The sequence below is a fragment of the Mercenaria mercenaria genome, chromosome 18 (genome assembly GCF_021730395.1).
Source record: "Mercenaria mercenaria strain notata chromosome 18, MADL_Memer_1, whole genome shotgun sequence".
In the NCBI taxonomy this organism is placed as follows: Eukaryota; Metazoa; Mollusca; class Bivalvia; order Venerida; family Veneridae; genus Mercenaria; species Mercenaria mercenaria.
The window spans coordinates 411448-423553 of record NC_069378.1 but is presented as its reverse complement, the minus strand read 5'-3'; the positions used below and the strand labels follow the sequence as shown (position 1 = coordinate 423553).

Here is a 12106-nt window from a genome sequence, read left to right as displayed (position 1 = left end):
AGGCCAAAATCACAAAATTTCATGCCCATGAAAGTAAATAATTATACAGTGCTGGTTGTGAATAAAAGTCAAATTCTGACATATTAGCAGGAAAATACTTGTTCTGCTGTCTGTTGAAACATTTGCAATAAAATTACGTGTTTGTGAAGCTGATTGCCCACTTTTGTAAAGTAAAACAACTAACAATTTAGAAGAAGATCAATTGCATTTTAAAGTTGGTTCTGACTTGTCTTTGAAGGATTCTTTTGTATGTAAAAGTCTTTCTTGAATAAATTATAACTTGAAGCTAGTCTTGCAATAGTTGTTTTCTCCATGTCTCTCCATATATTTCCATGTGATAAAAACACCCTTTTATTTAAAATACTGTAATTTTCAGACTCGTACTGGAAGAACTTTGGTACATTTACACTACAATGCCTGGCCAGTCAGGTAAGATAATTGTGTGTTTAGACACTACAATGCTTGTCAAGTCATGTAAGATACTTATGTTTTGAGACACCACAATGCCTGTCCAGTCATTTAAGATAATTGTGTTTTTAGACTCTACAATGCCTGTCCAGTCATGTATTGTGTTTTTAGACTCTGCAATGCACAGCCAGTCATGTATTGTATTTTTAGACACTACAATGCCTGTCCAGTCATGTAAGTGTGTGTTTAGTTACTAGAGTGCCTGGCCTAGCCAGTTGTATAAGCTAATTGTGTGTTAAGACACTGCAATGTCCAGGCAGTTAGGTAAGCTAATTGTGTGTTTAAACACTGCAGTCATTGCCCTGGCAGTAAGGTAAGATAATTATGTGTTTTAGACACTCTACTGCCCACTCAGTCTGGTAAAATAATTAATAAATTTAGTGTTAAGACACTAGATCAAAAGGATTTAAAATTACCAAGACAACACATTCTTCACTAGTTTTCTTTAGAGACAACAATTCCCATCCAGTCAATTAAGATATTTGAGCCGTGCCATGAGAAAACTAACAGTGGCTTTGCAACCAGCATGGATCCAGACAAGCCTGCGCATCCATGCAGTTTTGTCAGGATCCATGCTGTTTGCTTTCAAAGCCTAATGGAATTAGAGAAACTGTTAGCGAACAGCATGGATCCTAGCCAGACTGCACGGATGCACAGCCTGGTCTTGATGCATGCTGGTCGCAAAGTCACTATGTTGGTTTTCTCATGGCGTGGCTCATTTGTGTGTTTAGTTCACATGAGATTGTAATCAAGATGACTTTTTGAATGCTTTGTATCTGCCATCATGCAGCATCAACAGTGCTGCAGGGCCTTGGTGGCTGCTGATTTCAAATTACTTGCTCCTCTGGGATGTTGGTACATAGCCTCTTATATAGGGTAGAATTCTTCATGTGATGTAGCCATCCAGCTGTCGTACAGAAAGTCAGCTGCTCCATCCAATAGTCTGTTCATAATTATCTGATTGCATGGGGTCTTTCTCTACCACTAGTAACTGAAAAAGTATTTATATGACCTATATTTTATCAGTGTTATTGTTAATCCAACAAAAACACAGAGGACAGGACAGTAGTTTCTCTGATCACTTTTAATTTTTGCTTAGTCTGAAGGTAGCTTGGTCAGAATATTGACTTTAGCAAGTCTTGGAGAAGCTAGATACTAGGTCATATGTGGTCCAAATAGGCCACTCTGTCAAATTGTAAGACAATCATATCAACTCTGTGCTTTGATCTTTATGTAGGCTGAACAAACTGTTCATCTTTATTAAATCAACTGTTCTTGAATATTAATTGTAACAGTCTGTTGTACTACATCTAGTTTTGCATTTGTGCTGAGAATACACTTAATAATATCCAAGTAATAAAGTTATTTCTTCAGATGAATTTCAGATATTCAGTGTTTAACAAAATATTAAACATATTAAATTTTTTTATAAAACCCAAAATATCTCCTTTTAATGCTGAATAGCTGCATTTCGATCCAATACTTGCACATTTCTCAAAATTCAAACATTTCTTCAGATGTATATTACAGTAACTGTTATAATTATACTGTTTAAAAAGATAACAATTTCTATGTTATACATGTATGTCGAAAATCAATATCTATTAAGTTAACATTTTGTGAGTACAGTATAGACTATTGAGTACAAATAAGAGAAAACCAACATAATACATTTGCAACCAACCTAGATCCAGACAAGCCTGCACATCCGCGCAGTCTGGTCAGGATCCATGCTGTTCGCTTACAGTTTCTCTAATTGCATTAGTCTTTGAAAGCAAACAACATGGATGCTGACCAGAATGCGCGGATGCGCAGGCTGGTCTGGATCCGTGCTGGTCGCAAACACATTTTGTTGGTTTTCTTGTGGTGCAGCTCAATTATAAATAAATACTGGCTCAAACCTGATGAATCACTATGGTTTACTTATCATTCAGGAGTGCCTGAAATCAGAATTACCTTACTTTACTTATAATACAATTGAAAATGGAAGAACAACTTCAAACTGGTTTTTAATTTATTTCCAACTAGTTTCGGCTTTCAATGCCTTCATCAGGGGTATAATGTTTACAATCAATAATGTTGATGACGTCATTTTGGAGAAATTTCCTTCATTTTGAGGCATAAAATCATAAAAATGAAATATGCACTGTTACAGAATGATTGTATGTATTGTATATTTTACAGTGGGTTTCCTGAAAAAGTGTCCCATGTTCTACAGTTTATAACAGAGGTGCACAGTTTCTACAGACAGCAGAGGAGTTTGATGAAACCTATTGTTGTCCATTGCGGGTAAGTGTATGTACTTAACTTAGGTTTCCATACAGAAATCTTAAAAAATTGAAAGTAAGAAAAATTACTGTTTTTTGCATTTATTGGATAATTAATGCCTTTGTGTGGTTTATTGTCTGATAAACTACTATTCAATATTGTCAGCAGTACATTGAAGCAATTTTGTAATTGTATTCATCAGTTTTGGGCCTAAAAAATTCTAAAAAAAATAATACTTGGGTAATACCCTAAAAATTAGTAGGTAGGATTGAGTAGGCAGGTTTGTTTTAAAAGACCATCAGAAATGCCATTGTTACATGGGTCAGAAACTATAATTATTTGTGTCAACATTGTATTAACAAATTAGAGTTCATTTGCATTTATGCCCCTTTAAAACTCTTTTTATCAAATTTTTAAAATTTTGCTTCACAAACTGAAAACAAATTCTTTGGTAGGATGGTTTTCCTAGGTCAGGTTAGGTTACCCTAAGTAAACAATTTTAGGCCTTATTTAACTGTTATTATATAGAAGGCTTCAAACACATCCTTAAATGATATTTCAGTAACGGAGTTTGTCGAACTGGGATGTTTATACTGATATATTTGGTTTAATGTGTTTCAGTAACGGAGTTTGTCGAACTGGGATGTTTATACTGATATATTTGGTTTAGTGTGTTTCAGTAACGGAGTTTGTCGAACTGGGATGTTTATACTGATATATTTGGTTTAGTGTGTTTCAGTAACGGAGTTTGTCGAACTGGGATGTTTATACTGATATATTTGGTTTAGTGTGTTTCAGTAACGGAGTTTGTCGAACTGGGATGTTTATACTGATATATTTGGTTTAGTGTGTTTCAGTAACGGAGTTTGTCGAACTGGGATGTTTATACTGATATATTTGGTTTAGTGTGTTTCAGTAACGGAGTTTGTCGAACTGGGATGTTTATACTGATATATTTGGTTTAGTGTGTTTCAGTAACGGAGTTTGTCGAACTGGGATGTTTATACTGATATATTTGGTTTAGTGTGTTTCAGTAACGGAGTTTGTCGAACTGGGATGTTTATACTGATATATTTGGTTTAATGTGTTTCAGTAACGGAGTTTGTCGAACTGGGATGTTTATACTGATATATTTGGTTTAAAGTGTTTCAGTAACGGAGTTTGTCGAACTGGGATGTTTATACTGATATATTTGGTTTAATGTTTTTCAGTAACGGAGTTTGTCGAACTGGGATGTTTATACTGATATATTTGGTTTAATGTTTTTCAGTTACGGAGTTTGTCGAACTGGGATGTTAATACTGATATATTTGGTTTAATGTGTTTCAGTAACGGAGTTTGTCGAACTGGGATGTTTATACTGATATATTTGGTTTAATGTGTTTCAGTAACGGAGTTTGTCGAACTGGGATGTTTATACTGATATATTTGGTTTAATGTGTTTCAGTAACGGAGTTTGTCAAACTGGGATGTTTATACTGATATATTTGGTTTAATGTGTTTCAGTTACAGAGTTTGTCAAACTGGGATGTTTATACTGATATATTTGGTTTAATGTGTTTCAGTAACGGAGTTTGTCAAACTGGGATGTTTATACTGATATATTTGGTTTAATGTGTTTCAGTTACAGAGTTTGTCAAACTGGGATGTTTATACTGATATATTTGGTTTAATGTTTTTCAGTTACAGAGTTTGTCGAACTGGGATGTTTATACTGATATATTTGGTTTAATGTTTTTCAGTAACGGAGTTGGTCGAACTGGGATGTTTATACTGATATATTTGGTTTAATGTTTTTCAGTAACGGAGTTGGTCGAACTGGGATGTTTATACTGATATATCTGGTTTAATGTTTTTCAGTAACGGAGTTGGTCGAACTGGGATGTTTATACTGATATATTTGGTTTAATGTTTTTCAGTAACGGAGTTGGTCGAACTGGGATGTTTATACTGATATTTTAATGTTTTTCAGTAACGGAGTTTGTCAAACTGGGATGTTTATACTGATATATTTGGTTTAATGTTTTTCAGTTACAGAGTTTGTCGAACTGGGATGTTTATACTGATATATTTGGTTTAATGTTTTTCAGTAACGGAGTTTGTCGAACTGGGATGTTTATACTGATATATTTGGTTTAATGTTTTTCAGTAACGGAGTTGGTCGAACTGGGATGTTTATACTGATATATTTGGTTTAATGTTTTTCAGTAACGGAGTTGGTCGAACTGGGATGTTTATACTGATATATTTGGTTTAATGTTTTTCAGTAACGGAGTTGGTCGAACTGGGATGTTTATACTGATATATTTGGTTTAATGTTTTTCAGTAACGGAGTTGGTCGAACTGGGATGTTTATACTGATATATTTGGTTTAATGTTTTTCAGTAACGGAGTTGGTCGAACTGGGATGTTTATACTGATATATTTGGTTTAATGTTTTTCAGTAACGGAGTTGGTCGAACTGGATGTTTATACTGATATATTTGGTTTAATGTTTTTCAGTAACGGAGTTGGTCGAACTGGGATGTTTATACTGATATATTTGGTTTAATGTTTTTCAGTAACGGAGTTTGTCAAACTGGGATGTTTATACTGATATATTTGGTTTAATGTTTTTCAGTAACGGAGTTTGTCAAACTGGGATGTTTATACTGATATATTTGGTTTAATGTTTTTCAGTAATGGAGTTTGTCAAACTGGGATGTTTATACTGATATATTTGGTTTAATGTTTTTCAGTAACGGAGTTTGTCAAACTGGGATGTTTATACTGATATATTTGGTTTAATGTTTTTCAGTAACAGAGTTTGTCAAACTGGGATGTTTATACTGATATATTTGGTTTAATGTTTTTCAGTAACGGAGTTGGTCGAACTGGCATGTTTATACTGATATATGTAGGCATGCAGGAGATAAATCATGGTGATGGTATAATAAATATCCAGGAGGTTGCGGGAAAAATGTTGTGGAGAAGACGAAATATCATACTGAAACAGGATCAGCTCAAGTATTGTTACGAGGCAATTCTCTACTATGCTCAGGATGTACTAGCTAAAGGTATGGTGCTGATATTCTCACTCATAATTTGACAGGTCACGCCATCTAGCTGGCTTACGGAAGGTTGATGGTTCTACCCAGGTGCCCGCACGTGATGAAATAATGCATGAAGGGGCACCTGGGGTCTTTCTCTACCATCAAAGCTGGAAAGTTGCCATGTGACCTATAATTGCGTTGTTGTGATGTTAAACCAAGGTCTCAGCCATTTTAAAGGAATAAAGCTGACAGGTCTCAGCCATTTTAAAGGAATAAAACTGACATGTCTCAGCCATTTTAAAGGAATAAAATTGACAGGTCTCAGCCATTTTAAAAGATGTTACTGCTTACTGTGTATATGGTTAACAGTAATCTTAGCTAGCACAATCTGTTTTCAAGAAAAATGTTACTCAGAAAATTAGCATTTTCTACATACTGTGAAATGATTAATTTTCATTCATTCAAAATTAATTTGTTCAATTTAAAACAATTTGACACAAATGATAAGCATGGATAGACGATGTGTCATGTGCAACAAACATTTCACTAGCTCAAAGGTCAAGGTCACAGTCCTTGGTTGAACTTTTTCGCTACATATACAGATTACTAAATTTTCTTGTTTTCCTACAATATTTTTTTTGTAAATAAATGGGGCTTTACATTTTTACATGGATGTTTTTGGGTATGCTTTACATTTTTAGCTCATCTGTCACATAGTGACAAGGTGAGCTTTTGTGATCACCCTTCGTCCGTCGTCTGTCGTCAGTCTGTCCGTGCGTGCGTCAACAATTTCTTGTCTGCACGATAGTGGTTTCATTTCTGATTTTATTTTAACCAAACTTGCACACAACTTGTATCACCATAAGATCTCAGTTCCTTTCTTGAACTGGCCAGATCCCATTATGGGTTCCAGAGTTATGGCCCCTGAAAGGGCCAAAATTAGCTATTTTGACCTTGTCTGCACAATAGCAGCTTTATTTATGATTTGATTTTTACCAAACTGGCACACAACTTGTATCACCATAAGATCTTGGTTCCTTTCTTGAACTGGCGAGATTCCATTATGGGTTCCAGAGTTATGGCCCCTGAAAGGGCCAGAATTAGCTATTTTGACCTTGTCTGCACAATAGCAGCTTCATTTATGATTTGAATTTAATCAAACTTGCACAAAACTTGTGTCACCATAAGATCTTGATTCCTTAGTTGAACCGGCCAGATCTTATAATGGGTTCCAGAGTTACGGCCCCTGAAAGGGCCAAAATTAGCTATTTTGACCTTGTCTGCACAATAGCAGCTTCATTTATGATTTGATTTTAACCAAACTTGCACACAACTTGTATCACCACAAGATCTTGGTTCCTTTCTTGAACCGGCCAGATTTCATCATGGGTTCCAGAGTTATGGTCCCTTAAAGGTCCAAAATTGGCTATTTTGGCTTTTGCAGCCATATAGAGACTTCATTTATGGTTTTATTTGATACAAACTTCCAAAATATCTTCAACAACAATAATTCTTGGATTCCATGACAAATCAGATCCAAGCGTAGGTTCAGAGTTATTTTATATCTGATTACCTCCCCTGATTGTAATCAAAATGGATTTATATCAGTAAGTACTTATAGGACTTATTTTGACATATCTGTACCTTGTAAGAATTTTTTTTTTCTTTTTGGTTAAATTTCTTCCCTTTGTTGTTACTGTCCTTTGGACTTAGATATTTTTTCTGAGGACCTTCTTGTCCTCAAATGCAGTGATAACAGGTGAGCGATATAGGGCCATCATGGCCTTCTTGTTACATCAATGTTTATGCTTTACAGTTGGCTTTTGCAATATGACTTCTTCTCGGCGATATGTGACCATTTTGTGTCGATTCGCCATAAAACCCAACTCACTCACTTTCTCATAAATGGGGCCAAGGGTCCTTCTTTTAGTTTGTAAGCAGTACCATGCCTGTGACCTTTCTCATGTTGCGGGGCATCCGTGTCTGTGACATTTCTAGTTCATATCAGAAGTAGTGAAAATGCTTTTTTTGAACCCCAGAATCAAAGTTTACTCCAACGGGAGGGGTGTACTTACCCCAAGTGAATGTAAATTAACACATTGGAGTAGTTTTTGTCAATGTTAAAAATGTATATAGTGTGGTTTATGAAAGTAGTTTGGATTCAGTAGGTACATCTTTAGTGCATTCAATTGTGAAACAGTCATTGATTCCAGTGCAAAATCTTTTTTTGTCCCAAAAGCTCTGTTTGTAGAAGTTTGTAGCTTGGAGTGTGATTACTACAGTAACCCAGATTTTAGTTCACCTGAGCCAAAGGCTCGTGGTGAGCTTTTGTGACCTTTTGATGTTAGTCGTCCGTCCGTCAACATTTTCTAAAAACCTCTTCTTCTTGATAAACCATTGGGCAGATTCATACCAAACTTCACAGGTATGATCCTTGGGTGACTCCCTTCCAAAATTATTTAAAGAATTAAATTTCACTCAGAATACTGGTTTTTATGGCAACCAAAAGGAAAATCTTAAAAAATATTCTTGTCCAAAACTGCAAGGCATACAGCCTCGATATTTAATTGGCATGTGATATCATCTAAATGGTCCTCTGCCAAAATTGTTCAAATTATGCCGCTGGGGTGAAATGAGGCCCTGCCCTGGGGGTCCCAAGTTTTACATAGACATATAGGGAAAAAAAAAAAAATCTTCTTGTCTGAAACCACAAGACCTAGGACTTCGATATTTGGTATGTAGCATTGCCTTGTGGTCCTCGACCAAGATTGTTCAAATTATTACCCTGGGGTGAAAAGAGGCCCCACCCAGGGAGTCCCAAGTTTTACATAGACTTTTATAGGAAAAAACTAAAAATCTTCTTGTCTGAAACTGCAAGGCCTAGGCTTTTGATATTTGGTATGTTGCATTGACTAGTGATTATGCCCCTGAGATGAAAAAGTACACACTCTGACTTTCTTATCTGATCTCTTACACAGTAATTGTTTTGACAGCAAAATATGTTCATTTTGTTTTTAATTATTGCATTTGTTTTCAGAGGGCATTTTGGTTCACAAAGCTTCTTTCGGAGATGGGCTTCCGAAGCCAGGAGCCAAATCAATTGGATGGGAACCAGGACAGGATATCCTGTTTGGGTCTGTGAGTTTTACAAACCTCCAAAGCAGCATTTCGAAAATGAGTACTGGCACCAAGACAGAATCAAACAGTTTGAATATTGATCAAAAGTTGGAAATGTTGAAAAAGGGAGAAACCAGTGTACTGAAAGAGGAAGTTACACACAAAGTTACTAAACAAGAAATAGTGGTTCCTGAAGGTCATGTGCTGTCAAGTGTTAGTGGGAATTCTCTTCCAGATGTTGTTCAGAATCCGGGAATTAATCTAGAGAGAAAATCAGCGGAGTCATTGATTGAGTCAGCACAAGATGATATGAATGTACTTGTTGACATTGAGAAGAGTGAAGAAAAGGTCAAAGTTCAAGGACAGACTGAAGATTTGTTCAGTGACCTTTGCCTTTTAAAATTAGAGGAAAAAGGATCTGTATCTTCTTTGAAAAGTTTAGATTCAGCAGAATCAAAAGGGTCAAGGTCATCCTCGGTTCATGCCTCACCAGCACACAGTAGCAGGGAGGTCTCGAGTAGCCCAAAACCTGAAAACATTTCGTCTTCTCTTGCTGAATTGCAAGACCCTACTAAGTTTACTATAGGTACAAGTGAAGGCAGTAAAAAGAAAGTAACTAAAGCAGATTTTACTGGGGACGTAAAAACTGTAATGGAACAGGACCCAAATGACCCTTTCAGTTCTCTTGACCCCTTATGGACACACAAATAGTTACAACTATATATATCCAAGATGAGAATTTGAGATATAGTCCAATATGATTATTGATTATTTAAACCAGTATATTTCTGCATGCAGCAAAGTTTTAGCAAACATTTGTTCCTGAAGCCCAGTATGGCTGTTTTGACTAAAATGTTACTTTTTCTTGCTGCAGTCGGTATGTAAAAAAGTTGACGATTGCTTACTGAAAGTCATTTGCCCTGTCAGTAGATGAAATGAAGCGCAAACTGGCCTCTCTCAAGGGCGAAGTTAGGTTAATTTGTAGTCTCAGATTTGTTGGTGTTTGTGGACATGTTTAGTTTTCACCAATGTCTATAGAGCTGTTTGAGCACCATATGCACTTAATGATTAAACATTGGAGATTACAAACTAAAAACAGCAATGTACAGGTCAGCTGGAGCTAGTGACCATTTTTGGTATATAGAAATAATGAAGAAAAAAATGTAGAAGTCAGTTGTCACTGAATATTGATACATGTATAAAGTATGCAGAGAAATATACTGGTTTAATTTCACAGAGGAATATTTATTTTACACGAAGAATTATGCGTATCTGTGATCATGTCTGATGTTGTTATGTATATTATTTGGTAAATTTATGAAATAATATAATTATGATAGTCATGTTAATGTATAAGTATGTAAATCCTGTATTGTGAAATCATTTAACTTTGTGGGCATGAAACCTCGTGGTTTGTCAAAATGGCAGTTTTACAGAGAGTCTAAATTTGACGTTTTTAGGCTTGAAAGATAGGAAGTTATGTTATGTTCACTGGCACTTAGTAGATTGACACAGTCACAAAATCCACTAAAAATAGTTCCCACGAAAAATAATTATTTTACATGAAGTGATATGTGCTTAAGTGATTACGTTACAAGTTGTGTTCGTTTTACGTATATTTATATTTGGCATTATTTGATCTGTAACTTGTTTAAAGCACTTACTGTAATCTCTTATTTAATCATGCCATCATTTCACAGTATTTAATATAAATATACAAAGTATTCTTGCAAGAAATAAATCACAGTTTAGTAACTTACATTTTGTAATGAAAAACATGGGCATGTTTTAAGTGTAGGGTGGCCAAAGTCCTCCAGGTGTACTCTAAACACAAGCCGTGACCTCCAGGTTATAGGTGGGCTGCTGCACCCTTCACCACTGTGCCTCTTAGGCTGCTCACTCTAAATATGGGTGAATGAGTTCTTAATTTACACAGAGTTTCTTTATAAACAGGTTTGAATGTTTGTTTCTTGCACAGTAACAAATTTGAAGCTATTGTTTGATTTTATGAAAGGGAACGTTTGCAAATATTTGTAAATATTGTTGCAATATTTCAGTATCTATTAAATGTTGAATATCGTTCTTGGTTTGATTTTATTTTGTAGACAAAAGATAAACTAAGATTTCATTTTACTTTAACTTGAACAATTAACACGAATTGCAATGCTTCTTTTTGAATAATAAGAAATCTTATACAGATATTTACATGGGCTTATTAGCTAACGAGAGCATGAAAGACTGGGGTGAGCTATTGTCATCATTCACAGTCTGTCATCCCTCCGTCAGTCTGTCATCTGCACTTTTCTTCAGATGACAGCTCCTCTGAAACTACTGGTACAAATTGCACCAGACTTGGTCAGTAGCGTTTCTTCAAATGTTTCAGCCTGGCCCCTTTTAGACGCTGCTAGATGACTTCTTCTTATGAACTTAGTTTGTAGCATCATTAGAAGGTTCTCTCCCAAATGTGTTCAAATGTGGCCCCTTGGCCCCTTTTTGAGTCTGCTACAGCTAAAAATAGAAATACCTTTAAAAGTCTCCTCATGGACTGCTAGATGGATCATCAGACTTGATCTTCAGCATCATTATAAGAAACTCCCAATTTTGTTCAAATAGAGGTCTTTGGCCCCTTTCAGTAGCGTTGAGCTAAAAATAAAACTACCTTAAACGACTTGTTCTCATGAACCGCTCGATGGATACACATCAGGCTTGATTTTTAGCATAAATGTGATGTCCTCTCCCAATTTTGTACACCAGGGGGCGTTAGCCACTTTCGGGGGCTGCTAGAGCTAAAAATAGAACTATCTTTTAACAGCATGTTTTCATGAACCGCTGGATGGATCTTCATTAGACTTGATGTTTAGCATCATTATAAGGTCCTCTCTTATAAGTTTTTAGGGGCTGCTTCAGGTGAAAAAAGATATTCCTTTAAATGACTCATAAACTGCTTGATTGTTCTTTATCAAACTTGATCTGTAGCATGGCATCATTATAAGGTCCTTTTCCAAACTTGTTCAAATGGGGAGCACGGCCCCTGTTCTGGAGCCTGTAATGCTAAAAATAGAAAATAATGCATTTGATGGATCTTCATCAAACTTTGTCAGTAGCATCATTGTATGACCCTGACCCAAAGTGTTCAAATGGGGGAACTTAATCCAGTTCAGGGGCAACTAGAGCTTAATATAGAAATATGTTGAAAGGACTTCTCATAAACTGTACAATGG

The 12106-nt window shown here is 35.7% G+C and overlaps 1 protein-coding gene across 1 annotated transcript in view; it reads left to right on the top strand.

The window, feature by feature from the left end:
* LOC128550807 (tyrosine-protein phosphatase non-receptor type 23-like) overlaps nt 1-10965 on the top strand; it is a 56600-nt gene extending 45635 nt beyond the window's left edge. Inside the window, exons 27-30 of the mRNA XM_053530629.1 lie at nt 377-429; nt 2653-2757; nt 5593-5792; nt 8806-10965. Of these exons, the coding sequence (XP_053386604.1) occupies nt 377-429; nt 2653-2757; nt 5593-5792; nt 8806-9596 (1149 nt within the window). The 3' untranslated portion in view covers nt 9597-10965. The remainder of the gene's footprint in view (nt 1-376; nt 430-2652; nt 2758-5592; nt 5793-8805) is intronic.
* The last annotated feature ends 1141 nt before the right edge of the window (nt 10966-12106 follow it).